Source organism: Pleuronectes platessa, chromosome 14 (genome assembly GCF_947347685.1).
Source record: "Pleuronectes platessa chromosome 14, fPlePla1.1, whole genome shotgun sequence".
NCBI lineage: Eukaryota > Metazoa > Chordata > Actinopteri > Pleuronectiformes > Pleuronectidae > Pleuronectes > Pleuronectes platessa.
The window spans coordinates 3,863,484-3,880,347 of NC_070639.1; the positions used below are offsets into that span (position 1 = coordinate 3,863,484).

A 16,864-nucleotide genomic window follows, 5' to 3' on the forward strand; every position below is an offset into this window, starting at 1 on the left:
AGAGATCACTTGATGTAACAACAAATCCTGTACAATAAAGCTTTACTTGAAAGTCTTTATGAAAAATGGCGAATAATCTTTAAAGCATATTTGCATTGAACAGCTAAATCTGACTGCTGTCAAAATGTGTACGGTACAGCCCTGATATTCACTTTTGGACTATGGAGCACGACTTTTGATACAAATTGTGTCATTCAAGCACTAAAGGTTATAAACTCTATGAAGCTTAACAAAGTGTGAAAGCCTTTGCAAAATGTTTAAAAAAAAAATCTTATTGAACTTGAGCCATATCTTAGTTATCGGTCACCCAGCAAATCAATGCAGAAAGGGATAACAACGCATTCACCTGACGCTGTCAATATTTAGATTCATTAGATATAAGTCAAAGCCTTTTGCAGGTATTCTAGCAGAGTGACAGTCGAACCCCTGCAGGAGCAGCCATTGTAATAAAACCTTACAAACAGTGTTTGATTTACACATTATTAAGCCCCTTTGGATACACGAGAGGGGAATGCAGAGATGGGATTAGAGGGTGGAGAGGAAGGAGGAGAGAGGACAAAATGAGACTTGGAGCTGTTAATGGGGAGAAAGTGAGGAGGAGGAGGAGGAGGTGTGTCACTGTTCTTTCATTAACGGCTTGGTTTGGTGCTCTTGTACCTGCATGCCTTAGGCAAAGGCTTCGGGCATCAGCTTCCAGCTACTGTTACATTCATGAAAGGTTAGGATAATTTAAGGTCAATCTTAGCAATAGGGCCATGGCATAACTCTGGCTTCTGCTCAGGCCTTTTACAAAATAGGAAATTCCCCGGCTCATATGGAGCAATACATTTCAAGCCTGCAGAGGCCAGGCAGTGTAATCTGTGGCAAAAGTGTTATTAAGCTTGGCCCCTGTGAAAATCAAAGATTTGCTCAACCCAAGGTTGCAGCCACACCAGACATCTCTTACCAGAAAATAAAGGCATATTCTGGATTTTCATTTAGGAGATTAAAGACATCACTCTTAGTCAAGTTTAATCACTCTCCTGTGCATGCATGCGCGAGTTCAGTTTCCCTCAACATTACATTGAACTGAACTGCCGCTGGGTGTGTTTGCCATCCCAGTTAGATACAGTTTGACCTTCATGATGAGGGTTTTTTGACCCCTTTACACTTTATCAAGTCATAGTATGAGATGTGGACCTATGGATAAGTCATGATTTTCAAATAGTTTTCATATATAAAAAACAAACATAGTTTAAGATGACTAGTTTCTTAGAAAACAGATTTTGCCTAATAGAAATTAGTAAGTAATGTTTTAATACTGCCAGGATGTGGTGATAATTCACCAAAGACCTGCAAATCCCCATTGAACAATTAGAGAGGAAGAAGACTGTGTATGCATGTGTGAGATTGCCAGCTAGTACCGTCTAATGCAGTGATATTCAACCTTTTTTGAGCCGCGGCACATTTTTTACATTTACAAAATCCTGGGGCACACCACCAACCAAAATGACACAAAATGACACTCTATGGCCTAACACAGTACATATAATACATATAATTAGTAATATAGTTTCTAAATGTATTAAAAAGCACTATTTTAAATTATTTCAGCCCTTTATTACTCTTACCTTTTAATGAGGTATTGAATCAGATTTATGAAACAATCTTTGATTTAACTAAACTTTATTTAACGGAGACATATTATACCCATTTTATCACAGTTGATATGGTTCCTTGGGGTCTTAATGAAATGTCTGTAACATATTTTGGTCAAAATACCACAAGGATCATTTAAAACAGGACATTTTAACCCTGTCTAAAACAGATTGACCTGTTTTGAGTGCCAATAGTTACTCCCGCCGTTCACCCGCGCTTCATTGAATTTCTTCACTTTGACATTCAGAGCACTGGGCAGAAATCACATCGCGTCAACACCCACCGTGGGCCTTCGCGATGCTTTGTTTTAATTAAACAGTCGGATTCCCCTGGTCCGCACCAGAGTCAGCTGCTAGGCGCCAGCCGAGGCGCACCGCCGGAAGGGGCCCCCCGCGCGAACGGAGGGTTCCCCCAGCGGGCGCCGTAGCTGAGGTGATCCGCGAGAAGGGCCCGACACGCGTCCAGAGTCGCCTCCGCCAACCGCCGTACCCGGTCCCCTCCAACGGCCCGCCTTCCGCACCGGCGACGGACACCGCCCCACGGTCCAAGAGAAAGAAAGCCCCCGCACCACTGAAGTCGTTAGGCACCGCAGAAGAGGACCTCCCCCCCCAAAAAAACGTCGAGACGTGCCGCACGCCGGGTCTCCGGAGGTGTGGAGAGGAGGGCGACGGGGCGACTGCTCCCCCAGCCGCGGCACGTGCCCAGCGGTTTAACCACAAATACCAATGATATCAGTGAAAGTCAAGTTTATTACCGATGTGCAGATGTCGGTAAACATCTTCGGTGCAACACTAGATATTAGATAATTTCCCACGGCACACCTGACGATCTCTCACGGCACACTAGTGTGCCACGGCACACTGGTTGAAAATCACTGGTCTAATGGATGCAGGCAGTTATAGGTGAGTGTGCAGTGTCCTCGAGTTCTCAGTCAGGCTGTTTAAAAAAACCAAGATGTCGCTGGACAAATGGCAAACTTTTAGTTAAAAAAAAACTAACAGCTCACAAACCCCAAAAAAGGATTTGCTTGGTCCTTAAGACAAACAAACGAAGATGAGGCGAAGCTAGTTTATCAGTTAATCAAAAGGATGCACAGTTATTAGATGGATAGATAGAAAGATAGATTATATCTAGGAACATGGCAACATTGCTACAATGTTCTCTGTGGATATTCCCTACTTCAAATTACAATTATGTTTCCACTATCATGTGCACATTTGTATTATGTGTATTGCTCCCATCAGTTCAGCCACCCACCTGCCATCACCAGCACATCCACGAGCTCCAACACTAATGAATGATTGAATAGTTGCCATGTCAGGTCGAGCCAAGCAGTGAGTCATTGTTTGAGTCTCCAATGTCCTGATGGAGCCCCCTCACTGCAGCTTGTCCTCATATGATGAATGTGTTGGCATGAGGTCTGCATCCATCGCTCCACCAAATTAATGGACTCTGATAAGTAATGCATTAATAATCCTGGTTCGATTGCAGATTTGATCAGGGATGATGATGATGCTGCAGAGATGGAGAGATACATTAATTCTAACTTTCAAAGCCTGCGTTCCAGCCTAGTTTGATTAACCAGATTTAATCTGACAAGAGTGACGGTTCCTTATTCAAATTTTGTTGTGTGTCAGCACTTCAATGTTCCACGCAAATGCAAAATTGTCTTTCCTAGTACTTTAGAGAAGCGAAAGAGGTGGCTTCATTATGGTGCATGACTTGCTGAGCTGGTGGTCCTACATGGTGAAATCAGCTCTCATGTCTGTCATGACGCCCCCTCATCTCATCTCTTTTATACTTCCCCCGAAGCGTTTTACTGAAGGTCAAAGACATGTGACAGTGTCTTCTCCAGCCTTGTGTGCATTATCTCTCTTGTCACCTGGGATGATAAGTAGCTGGAGAATATAATGTCTCAGTGGCGTCACATGGATGACATGTTTTTCCAGTTATTTCCCTTCAGACTTGCAGAGCCATCAATTTATTTTTTTATGCTTTAGTGAAGTTCATCAGGCTTGTGTTTTGTAATATAATATCCACTTTCTGCAGTAGAAATCTGAGACATATGCAGAAGAAGAAACCACCTAATAAAACCCCCTTTGAATTTAGAACCAGTGAAATGTTGGCATATATTCTTTAAAATGATAAAATGTTTATCAAAGTTGCTGCATTTTACATTTATGGTGATTGAACGATTGTAAATAATGATAGACACTCAGCTGACACTTTATGGAAGTTGAGTATAAAAAGACAAGCCTCAATTGATGGACCTGCAAAAGCAGCAGAGTTTTAGTTGAATATACATTCAATCTATTTTGATGACCCACTGAGTTTCGATCCTAGCAAGAGGTGCTTTTACAGAAGTGGCAGGATCTAATTAAAATAACATCAGAGATTGTCTGTGACAGGAATGAAATGTCTTAAAAATATGGCTTGACGTGTTCCTGTTTATACTGGCACATGGTGGATATTAATAGACTAAGTAGAGAGGGGTGGAAAGTGGATGTTATTCACAGGGGAGAGCGAGTACAGTATGTCATTAAGAGCTGTCTTATGATAGAACATAAAGAAATGATGCTGCCCTATTTATGAAGCTTCATACCAAAACAAATCATGAAACTCAGATTTCTCGTGTGCTACTCTCATGCGTCATTGCACAACCTACATGATTCCTTGCTGTTTCATGTGTGTTCACTGCAGGTCTGTTTTATAGCTCTGCTGCTCATTGGGGTTCGTGCTCCTAAACTACATGTATAATGGCAAACAAGTGAGGCCGACTGACGGACAGGGTTAGGTAGATCGATGGGTCTTGAAGAACAAAGCTGGCCTTCAGCTTTAAGAGCTTCCCGTCCCTTCATCACTCAGCTCAACAACAACCGCTGTGTGACTCGCAGCCCCTGCTGTTTTGATGTGTGCTTCCTTATGTGCGTTTGCTCTTTCATTCTTCAGATTAATCTTGCACTTAAGAAAATTGTGTTCTAACTTTAACAACATTGGGCATTGACAGGAAACATTTATAAGTTAAATACAGCATTTGAAAAGCCCATCGCTGCATGCATCATTAAAAAATAATGGTTTAATTTAGCGACAGCGCCCTTTGCAGCTACGCTTGTTGACTAATTCAGTTGGGCTCCGAGTCCGAGTGATTAAATTGTTTTGTATCTATCTATTGTTTTCTGTCTATCAACGTGTTGAGTGGAATTTTGACTGCGTATAGTCTTACTCACTGAACTTGAACACAACTGGATGGTGGATATTACCCATAATCTCCAGCTTCCAGAACCAGAAGAGTTATCGCTTTTACAAACATAGTTTAGCACTTCTCATAGAAGATCACACCAGCTCACCAGATTTACATAGAGCAAGTACAGGTGTTTAGAGAGATGAGTCTTCCTAATCCACCATCAATTTTTTTGGGAGTTTTAGGATACAAATTAAGTTTGCATAGTGTTGCTTTAAATTCTTCACCAGCCTACTGTTAAGTGTATGCTGAACAAAAGATAGAGGGAGCGACCTCTGGGAAGAAAAAAAGCAAAGATAAATATGATACTCTTGAACAAAGTGGGATCTAGTCAGGAAGAAAATAACATAGGTGAGGCAGTGGAGATGAAAGCCATTCTACAACTCATTTGTCTTCAAGTTGGTAATTTACTCTGTTCTCTTCACAACTGAAGTATCACAGCAAGGTCACATGTTAGTTAGCAGATAGCTCTCATCCTTTGACTGTCGTGGGCTGCACGGCATCTCAGTCGATCAGTATTCCCATGTTGTCAAGGTAGTTGTCCATCACATTGACATATCCTAATTTCACTTGAATTAACTGACTGTGATAGTCAAAAACATTTTTACACCACGTTGTATTTTGCAGTAAGTGGCTGACAGTTCACGTGATAATTCTAGGCCATGGACTGTGTGAGCTGGGAAAGCTGCAAGACTGGCAACAAGGGGAATATTCTTTGGTGTATATTAGAGTATTTTGTTGAGAGTTTAAGCTGTGCTCTGCAAACAAGTTACCAGCACATCAACTTCTCAAAAAGCAGGAAATAATAGCCAGGGAGTAAACCTTGGGCTCAATTAAATCATACAATTTGTTTGTTTAGTGATGAGACCAAGCTACAAGTGTGACTCACCAATCTCCCATCAAGGCCAGGCTTCAATGTTGTTAGCCACAGTGTCTTGTTTAATTCGACTGGTCTGTGACAAAGTCAGACATTTTCAAAAGTTGTGCAACATATTATAAATGTATAGTTTATGTTGAGTAAAATGTCATTTTTTTTTATCATTAAGACTGATATTTAAATCCCCAGCTAAACCATATTATTGTAGAGGAAAATAACATTTTCAAATATACATCTTGAACACATATATATATATGTGTGTACGTGTGTGTGTGTGTGTATATATATATATATATATATATATACAGGTATATCTGGGGTTTCTCTCTATTCACATTTTATGTATTTAACTATTATCAACTGCTCAGAACAGAACCAGTCTTCACTCGGATGTAGCCCAGTGTTTTTTATGGCTGACTGAATTTTTCCTTAGAAAGTGAATCAGTTTTATTTTCTACAAGAATTTACACTTTCTTAATGTGTGTTTTCTGAGTTGTAGTTTAAGAGGGGTATGTGAGGGATCAGTATTTTGCTTTAGATGTTTTTGTATGTCATGGGCTACATAATGCATCTTAAGTCGTCTAAAACAAAGGATTTAAGGGGGGTAAAGTCTGTGTTTTTAAATTAAAAGATGTAATGTTGTTATGATTGGCTTTGATTTCATTTATTTTGCTTGAAAATGCTGTTTTGGGAAGAGAACAGTTCTTGCCTTCTCTGTCTATTATATTTTTATAGGTCGTAAAAACAGTTTGATACAAACACTTGTGAAAAAACATGAAAGGAAACTCAAGCTGTGCTTCTGCTCCAGAAACATCCAAAGAGCTCAAAAAACAAAGCCTAACTCCAAAAGAAAGAAAGATTAAAGAAAATTGTAAAATGGCTTACAGCGACCTGAATGTAATGAAAACCTACCTTGAAAAAGGTCTAAATTAACACAAACTAAATGGGATTTGTTTGTGTTAATTCGATGTATAGTATTCTTTAATTGGTCCTCATTTATGTTTTTCCAGAATTCTGAGGTCTCAGTGTTTGAGGTCAACATTCGTTTCATAGGAGGACTGCTGGCCGCCTACTACCTCTCTGGACAGGAAGTAAGTACTGACCTTCATGTTTGTGTGTGTGGCTTTTGTATGTGTATTATTACCTGAATGGCAGTGGTGAAAGATGGGAAAAGTAAAAACAAAAACAACATCTCGCCTCATCTCCTCTTCCCTCCCTCCTCCCCTTGACATTTTTTATTTCTGTCCTCACCCCCTATCATCCATCCTCTCCTCTGCCCCCTCATGTTGGGAGACAGATTTTGGTTCTCATTTAAGTAGCTGGTTGGAAGTTGAATCCAGCCATGCATCCCCCTTTTTCTGTTCTTTTTCTCTTGGTCCCTCTGTCCCAGCCACCCCAGCTCTCATGCCTAGCCAAGCTGGGCCTTCTCTTTAATGGAGACGGATACATAAAATATGTGCTTTATTCAGCATCAACTTCCACTGTGCTCTCTATCATTCTTTTATGTGGTCTTTGCAAACACTGGGCAACATATCTGTATCGGGGGGGAAAACCTATTATCTTGTTGTCAGATGTTTTACTTACAACACAGCCTGAAAACACAGTCACTGACTTATAGTATTGACTCTCTGAAGTCTGATCGATTTCCTCTACCAAACCTCTCAAAAAACCATGGCATGGCATGAAAAAATAATCACCAGTTTCAGTGAATGATTTTGCATTTTGCATCAGCAAGCTGTGCCAGCAGAGCAGTGTTTTTTCATATTGTTTGCCATAGCGGGGGGGGCTATATATCAAATATACTTGATGTACCACGTGCAAAATAAAATGATTTTCGCGACCATCAAGGACATTTTCACGTGCATGTTTTAAGCAGCATCTCTGAGATTACTCTCTCTGCTCATGCCCCTCTCCCAGCAGAATTCTCACTCCCCCGACCATCCAGAGTTTCCTGGATGGGCGGGGGTTTAGAGGAGAATCAAATTATCGGCATTTCGTGCATCGCCGTATTCGTATAGGGCCATATCGCCAAGCCCTAGTTTGTAGTACTCAAATTATCATTCAATTTTTCTGATATTTGACTCGGACATAAACTGAAGCTGCTAAAGTAGAATTTCAAAATGTTATTGCAATGTGGCCGAGTGATGGGATAGCTACAAGAATATACAGGTGATCAGGAGTTCCTAGTAGTGCTTTTTGTGCTTATATGATCAGTGAAATCAAATAAAAAGCTAATTAGATAATGCAGACACAAGTGTCAAAGTTTGTCCTAATTAATCTGTGGATAAATAATGACATATGCCTTAATTATCCTCAGAATAGCTGCATTGTTTTCTGGTTTATAACTGACATGTTCATTTAGCGTGGTATGACAAAGATGACTGATGGTGAGTGGCCCTCACCCACATTCAACTTTCCCATATTCAAAATACCCAGCTTGGGAGATGCAAAGGTTGCAGGTTGGCTTTTTGAAACTGATGAACAGTGATTTTTGTTGAATCACTCTCAATAACAAAACAAGCTAAAGTGCCTTACAAGCAAAAACCTAATGTCACTCCTAATGGCGATTCTCTCGTCCAAATCCACCTCCTCCAGCCAAATCAGTCATTCATCAGCCCAGGCAAGTGATAATAGAAGCAGTTTGGGGGGGAAAGGAGGGAAGATGGTGCATGGGAGGGCTCCGAGGAGAGACAGTGGTGAAGGCAGCGAGGTGCAGGAGGAGGAAATCTAACAATGGAATGGTGAGGATGAGTGGAGGGTGTTTGGAGGTTATGGTTGTAGATAGAGGGATGGGAGTGGAGAGAGCTGATGATGAATGGCTGATTGGAGAGAAAAGCGAGTACAGACTCATTCTTCATTCTCGGGGGGGATATGTCCTTTAGGCACTTAACTCCTCAACTGCCTCAGTCAATCGGCAGCTATCCCCTTGGGGAAATTATGTGTAAATGTATGAATATGAAGCAGTACCCTCGCCGTTATTATAATCTTTTTGAAACCGGGGGGGGGGGGGGGGAGAAGAGAGACAACAGTTTATAGGAGGTAGAGAAAATAAGACGAGGAGCTGGACTAAACAAGAATAGGAAAAAGGAAAGTAGAAAATACATATTGAATTCTAGGCCAGGTCAAGAGCAACTTTGATTTGTTTAATGACAGAAATAGGCTCTTAACAAGGACAAACAAATATAGAGGTTAATTATCAGCAAATAAAAGTCAAATTGGGTTATTCAAAATTGAAACGATGCTGCTCTCCTCCTTTATGTTGGCAGGTGGGACATGGACCAAACTAAAAAGCTGAACTGCATGTCAAGTAATTTTCTTTTGTCAAAGGTAGTTTCTTTTAATTTTAGGTAATCATCACACCGAGGTTTGTTCAAGTGTTTGGTTTTAAAGGTCATGATTGACTCTCGGGCCTTAGTGTAGCTACCTATCCCTGTTGCTGTAGCCTAATATATTTTGCCAGTAGGTTTTACCCAAATGCAGAACGGGATTTTTTTTTGAAAAACTAACTATTATTGAGTTGGATTTATCTCCATATGTCTATCGCACCTTATATTTTGAGGGTAGCCAATGACTTTTGAAGCAGCAGGAGGTAGAGGAGAGCTCGAGGATGCTCTGCTCCTCTACTGTTTACAGTGACTGATGATGATACAAAGTCATCAGTCATGTTGTAAGGTCTCAACCCTACTCTGTAAAGTGCCTTCAGTTTAATTGCTTCACTGGCAAGTAAATGAACAGAAACTCTTGTGGTTTGCCCACGTCCATTCTGCCAGTACTTTCAAATCATTGTGTTTACAATCCTTTAAAAAAAAATTCAGAGCAGGTTTTTACTGAAAGCATTGTGTTTTGATTAATAATCAGATGTTTAGCTGTTGGCTCATATGTCCTCAAAACAGCCTAGACCAACTGCTCTGGAAATCCTTTGTTTTCTGTTGAAGTTGCTGTCTTTTGACTTTGTGGTGCAACTAAGAACATAATGAGAAAACACATATATTTTTTTAACAAAACCTTTTTTTTTAAAAACTATGGATACGGATATTAAAACGATGTGGACATTTACAGTCGAGGAGTTTTGGAGGAGCCGTGAAGGAATCGGGTTTATGTGCCTCGGAGTTTGACTTATACAATTTATTTTGTCTCTCCTGACTCCTCCAAAACTTAATTGTCTTTTCAGTTTGTCTCCGGTTGGTGGTTCTTGACTTTAAGATGGCTTTGTCTGCACATCAAGTTCACTGCTGTTATTCATCCCTTGATTGTCTTTCTTTTATTGCACTCATTGTGCTTCATTGTCCTCTTAGCCTCCATTATTATTTTCTTTACTCTTTTTTGAATTAATTTACTTAATGGCACTGTTCGCCACATCTTTTTTCAATCTCTTACCTTACAAAAATCACTTTCTCATCCTTTTTATTGTTACAGCCAAAGAGCAGCAGCAGTTAAGTGATCTGTAGGATACAAATATATACTCCAGGCATAGATGGATTTGTCATAAAGGGATCAGACTCTTATTCTGTTGAATAAAGGGTTGTTGACGATGATTCCTCCTTCCATTTAACTAAAAATCGGAAACCCAAGACAACAAATATCAGACTGTTGTGGCTTTCTTTTCAGGGATGATATTAAAGAAAGGAGAGGAATAGAAAAAGCAATTGCAGATAAATGTGAACATAGAAGTGCATGATATAAAGTAACAGGGCTGCTCGATTATGGAAAAAATCATAATCACGATTATTTTGGACAATATCAAAATCACGATTATTTAAACGATTATTAATATGTGCCCTTATTCTGAAGTCTATGCTTTATTTTTTTTAATCACGTCCGGTTCCGGTAAACACCGATGAAGGCTGCGTGTCTTATTCCTCCGTGAAACAAGGATATCGGTGCCCATTTATTCAAACCCTTAATGATGGCAACCCTAAAGGCCTCAAGGCCTCATTATGCTTCTCCGAGTCCGTTGCGGACTGACGGACGGACAGAGCGGACAGACCCTTTTTGATTCATAGTTCTACGAGCCTTTTTGTTGTGAAAACAATTCACCGCCAGAACAGTAGATGGCGCAACGGAAGTCGAGCTTAGAGAAGCCTACCTCATGAGGTATATAGAAGAAGTCCACGCTGGTTTATTTACGTCCTCCCGGCTCCTCACACACAGTGAACGATGGCAACTAACAGAAAAAGGATGTTGATGACGCGACAGTTTTTGCTGAATAAAGTGACACCCAGCGGGTCAAAATGCTTTTCTTATCGTGTCTTAGCGCAGTGGTTCCCCGGTCTTGTTTCCAAACTGCGTTGCTAATTCAACAGCTGCAACAGTTTGAAGCTACACGGAGGCAGCTAGCTTCCCCCCAGCTTCCACACACAGTCAGCAGGGACACCCGATACTAACTACTACCAAGTGTTTGCTTCTAACCTGACGGTGTTTGAGAAACAGTGTCATGACAGCCGTGGGATTAAAGTCAGCGGGTTTTTGCGCTGTTCCCACCGCAGTTAGCATGGTGGTTAGCCCGCTAGCCCCGTTATGAAAGTTCGTTATAACCGTATGTGACCGTACACACATGCCGTAAGTGCTCTAACCAGCCACCGTCAGCCGAACAACGCCGCTGGCTTAACACACTTGTCACATTAATCATAGAGTCGTAGTTGTGATTTTGGTTTATTGTGATGTAGGGAATGGAACAGGAAGTTTCCATTCCGAAATGCTGGCGTTAGCGGACCAATCACAGCCAAGGGCTATCCGTGGGCTGTCCGTCATTTCGACGTGTAGTTAGAAAAATGAGAGCTGCACGAAAAGCTCTGCGAGGAGCCGCGGAGAGGCACGGGGAGGGCATTCTACGTTGGAGAGGGCGGTCCTATCTGTCCGTGTTCGTCAAAACGGAGAAGCATACATTGGCCTTAACACTCTCTGACCGGCTGACCGGCGCGGAGAAATGCGGGTCCGGTCTGAACAGCCAGGCAAGACCGCGCTTGAGAATAGCGGTGCGAAGCGCGGCCGCTACATGGTCTGCTGCTGCCCTCCCTGCTTTTCCACTCGTGCTGTTTTTTTCACCGCCGATCACCACACACACACAACTCGTCTCCTTCACTTTACAGCTGCTTGAGAGTGAGAGCCAGTCAGCTGAGCGCTGAATGCTTTGGGGGAAGGACTGAATTGCGCATGCGCGTCTCTTTCGAAAAAATGCCAAATAATCGTTTCAACTCGATTATAGTAGTTTGGAGATCGTTTGACCCCATAATCGTAATCACGATTAAATTTCGATTAATCGAGCAGCCCTATAAAGTAATAAAACATATGTGAGAAGAAAGATGATTAAGCAGGCATCATGGAAATTACATATGTTTTCAATTTGGACTTCTCTGATTGGCCTCACCCGCTTTGTCCAACACTTGATGTAGCCTAGCAATAGAGCTGCTGTTGGACATGACCTTTGGTTAACCTTCAGCTGTTCAGTTGAGTTGAAGCCTGAGACTAGCATCTGACGTCTCATTGCTTGCCGCTCCATTTCCTCATAGAGAAGACGGTTTGTCATTGAAGCGCGATGAATCCTGGGATAGGTTGGCCCGAGAAGAATCCACCAGCCTTCGTTTCTCAGGGATGGAAAGAATTTGGAGGAGCCTTCAAAATGGGATGCTCAAAATGCACCATTGTTACGCAATTGGTGTTCAAAAAGCACCCTCGGAATGAAGTGGCCACTGAATTGAGAAACAGCTTCTGAGTATATGCAATTTGGTGCAGAATTTCAGTGGACTGTTGAGACCTGGCCTATATGCGCTCTACTTCTTTTAGCATTAGTTCTTCATTGACATCTCCCAGAAAGATGTGTATGAAATATCAAATGGTGTGAAATAAGTATCTTACAGTCTATGGTTTACACCTATTATATGTGTAAGAAAGATAACAGAATCTCAGGTGTTTTCACCCCCTTGTTGCATTAGACAAAAAATTATCCAGAGAGGATGAGCGCGACAGGTCTGATATGAGGAAGTAACAGCAGAATATTCGCTGAAGGGAGAAGGTCAGGGAAGCAGCCAGGCATTGTGATGTAGGATAATGAGGTGAGAGCGTCTGAAAGAAAAGCTGCAGACTCTGCAGACGTTGACGCTACAGAACAAACCACTCTCTGGATGCGTGGATGGAGAGAAGGAAGGAGGTAAAGAGATTGGAGAATGGCAGAAATGGAACAGCAAGTGAGAGGGAGAGTGGTTGTGAGAAAAAGCAATAAAAACGATGATAGGAAAAAAAGAAGAAGAGAACAGAAGGAAGGACTAAGAGAGAATGGATATGGCATACCAAACAAAACGGAGGCAAAGAAACAAAAATGAATATATAAAAACATGGCACCTAATTTGTCTGCCACAAAGCGAATCTGACCCCCTCATCATCTCACTGTCCTCCTGCCATCTCTTTCATGACCTCATGTTTGGGGAGCCTTGCAGGGTGTTGGAACGAGGTTTTTCGGTTGACAGATCACGTCTTAATTTATGTTCAATACTGGATGCAGCAGGGTTACAAATGCCAATAAATGATATGCTTAGTTTATTGGACAAGAACTTCTAAACCTTGGCTCGTCTCACCAAACCATTCTCTGAGATAATTTGTACCTTTCCCAAGTTGTTGTCCTCAACCTTGCGTTGTGCAATACGGCACAAGAAGAAAGGATATTATGTTATATAAAACCATTATGTGATGTATTTGGAAAGTGTTCTTCTGACCTCAATCTATGTGCTGTGTCATAAAAGAGGTCTAAAAAATAAGACAAAAGACAAAGTTAACTAAATATATCTAGTACATAAAAATCGCCAACACTCCAAACTTTACTGCTTTCTTCTCTTGTCCAGTGACTGCAGACTGCAGTTTATCCGCTGGCTGTCTGTTTCATCTCACAGCATTGAAGAGGCGAAATCTCAGTTAACTGATGTTTATGTCAGTGAGAGAGCAGCATATATTTTGGCCACCCCAGTTGTTTCAAGCAACAGTCGTCTTCTTTCCCTCGGGAACCATTCTTGTCTTTTACAGATTTTGCTGTGATGACATGCTTAGTAGCTGGCTGCTGCTGTGGCACGCACGCACACACACACACACACACATACTGAGAGAGTAAGGAAAAACCAAGATGGCATATCTTAAACTGAAATTAAAATTTCATTGCAGCTTCATGAGCTCCGCTCTGCAAACAAATGACTTGTCATTCCACGGCAAACTGGATATATTAAAATTTTATTATTTGATTCAAGCACGCTGGAAGGTGCAAGCTCACATAGAAAGTTGGAAGGAGAAAAAGGTAGAAAGGCTGTCCAAATGAGATTAAGTCAGAGAGCTGTGAAGAAGAGAGAGAAACGGGAGAGGCCAGAAAAAGAGTGAGAGATATCTTTTGCAGAGGTGGCAAGCAGAAGGATGTGAAGAAATGGACCATTCACTGAATACAGGAAAGGAAAAGGGATGGAGACAAATGGGATAAATTCAATGAGGGAAAGAGAGTGATGGTGTACAGTGGTTCATGTAAAAGTTAGACTAGAAGTCCCCTTCTCCCTTTATCCCTAAGAAAAATTCAGAAAACTCAACTGTAATAATGATACATCACAGAACAAGTAGGTAACATTCAAGAAAAGATCATCTAAATGATTAAAACAAGGTACAGTAGGTGCGACTTACATATAACAACCAGCCAGCACTGATATGTGGCCGTTGGTGTCACCAATCTCAGTGTCATTATCCATCTCATTTCAAGGGAATTTGTGGGCTCCAGGCAAAAGGAATCTACGGGGTCTGACGTCAAATCAGACTCCTACCCAAAACACCAATGCTTTTAGCAAAAACTACTCTTGTTATGGGTTGTGGCGTCGTTACAGTATCCATGAACAGTCTCCTGTTCATAGCCGATAGTATAATTTAGGAAGGTTCTGAAAATATTGTCGTTGCCGTGGATCAGACGTTCTCAATTTTTTGACACCAGTCGGCTTGTCGGCTTTGTCTGCCTTGTTGCTAGGCCCCTGACTTTACCAGAAATATATGCAAAATATCTGTCTTTCCCGCACTTTAAACAGAACAATCCTTTGGTTAGTGTTAAATTTGAAATTTAAAGTAATAAAGTAATGAGATCTCAACAGGTTGCACCTGTCGTCCTGCATCACGTGTAAGATTCTGGCCTTATGTTTAGTGGTTGCATTCTTGCTTTCAGAATCATCACAATACTAAAGGTGACAGCTGGCAGGATGACTGTGGGATGTCTGTAATCAAAGCTGTCACAGAGCTGATCTAATGATTCAGTCTAGGTTTTCTCTGTCACTGCTCAAATCTTTCCCCCCTGCTTTTGATTCAAGGCCACTGGATACTAAACAGTATGAGTGAATGATCAGCTGATCATGAAGAGGCATGACAAAGTATGGAAATGACACACAGTAACTCCACACACACTCACTGCTTACTTAATCCTGTTTCTCCTATGGGGCCTTGGGGTCCGTCTAACCATGTAGGCGCATTCAGCACATTTCACAGTCTACCACTTAATCCGTTTAGGAGACTCCATTACATGTCAACAGTGGCCCACTGCTTACACCCGTGTCTGCTTGTGTACAGTGTGCGTCTGCCTGGGTTCAGTCTGTGTATGTAGTTTTTTTTACGTATGAGCAGATTCTTTATTGCAGTGGAAAATTATGATCTTTAAGTCCTTCAGGCAAATACTTAGTATTAGTCTTACTTCTTTTCAAACAGCTTTAGAGACTAAGTTGGATTTGAATAATCAGCGCTACTTGTGCTAATTGAATGGAAGAAATTCATATTATATTTTAGAATGTTATTATACTAAGAGACATCAGGGTTTTTTTATTTAGCAAAATAAATGAATAAGTACATTTCTAGCTTAGAAATACCAATGATGTCATATTTTTTTATATGTTTTTGCGCATGAGACAGATAAAAACGTTTAACTGCCATGGAAACGGACAAGTTATGATGCAAACGGACAAGTTATGATGCACAGAAATGCCGACTTGAATGAATACAAGCTTTTTTTACGGGAGAGATTTAAAAAATGGTTTTAGACATAAATATAAGTCAGATTATATTGGATATATTAATAAGAGAGTTAGCACCACCAACTGCTCATCTCAATGAACCAAATTCTAACAGTAGTGGATGAAAACATGCATACACTTGCATTTTATTTAACTTAAAAATAGCTAAATTTTGTGTTGTAGAAGCTTCCGCACAAGGCACACTTATAAAATGCAATAGAAAAGAGATGATTGGTTAAACGACGGCGGCAACAGAATCTGATTATTAAAGATTGAGAAGAGGAAATACCTAAACACTGCTGTGAGGACTTCAGGATGTCTATGCAAAAATCTGCTTCGAGTATTGTTCTTTTTCTGGTTCCACAGTATCACCAACATTCATTTTGTTTTTCATGCAGAATAAAGTTTTCACAAATCTAGGATTAAATAAATGTGTTTTAAGTTTAATGTGGCTGGGTTTTTTATATGTGACTTCTTGCACTTGTGAAGACTGTGTTGTTCGTGTCTCTGTCTAGACTCATCTCTTTCAGCCCCAGCTCTGCTTTACAGCCGTTTCAGATTCTCCCAGCTGCTCACAGCTTACAAATGATATCCTCATGTGTAATAACTGGATCATTGGCTGAGTTTGGGACATGTTTGAGTGGCGGATTACAGCTCTCCCTGCGACGTAACATTGATGTTCCATTTCGCAAATGATTTAATCCAAAGCACTTTACAGGAGCATTCCTTGCATTGTTGGCCAGTCCCAGAAGAAATCAAACCTCCCACCCCCTGGCAGAGCTAACGTCATTCTTCGCCATGAGGGCCACAAAACCAGCCTGTGTTCCCCTCTAACCCGCTCACCCTTCCCTGCTGTACTCTAAATCAGCTGTCTGGGATTTTGACTCATTGAAACAAACAACCCAGCAGGCTATGGTCGTTACTAATCCTGAAAAAGGGAGAGAGAATGGACAAAAGAGTGATAAGGGGAAGAGAAATGGAATGGGGGGTGAGGGATGGTTGTGGAGGATACTGCTAATGGGGGAGTAGAGAGAAACAGTAAGTGGAAACAGTCAAAAGATAAATGGGAGTAGAAAGGATAGGGGAGTCTGATAGTAT

The 16,864-nt window shown here is 41.1% G+C and overlaps 1 protein-coding gene across 2 annotated transcripts in view; it reads left to right on the forward strand.

Moving 5' to 3' along the window:
- Positions 1 to 16,864, forward strand: part of man1a2 (mannosidase, alpha, class 1A, member 2) — a 121,123-nt gene that overhangs the window by 67,037 nt on the left and 37,222 nt on the right. For both annotated transcript variants that reach the window (XM_053439603.1, XM_053439604.1), the window contains exon 6: positions 6,767 to 6,847. In XM_053439603.1, the coding sequence (XP_053295578.1) occupies positions 6,767 to 6,847 (81 nt within the window). The remainder of the gene's footprint in view (positions 1 to 6,766; positions 6,848 to 16,864) is intronic.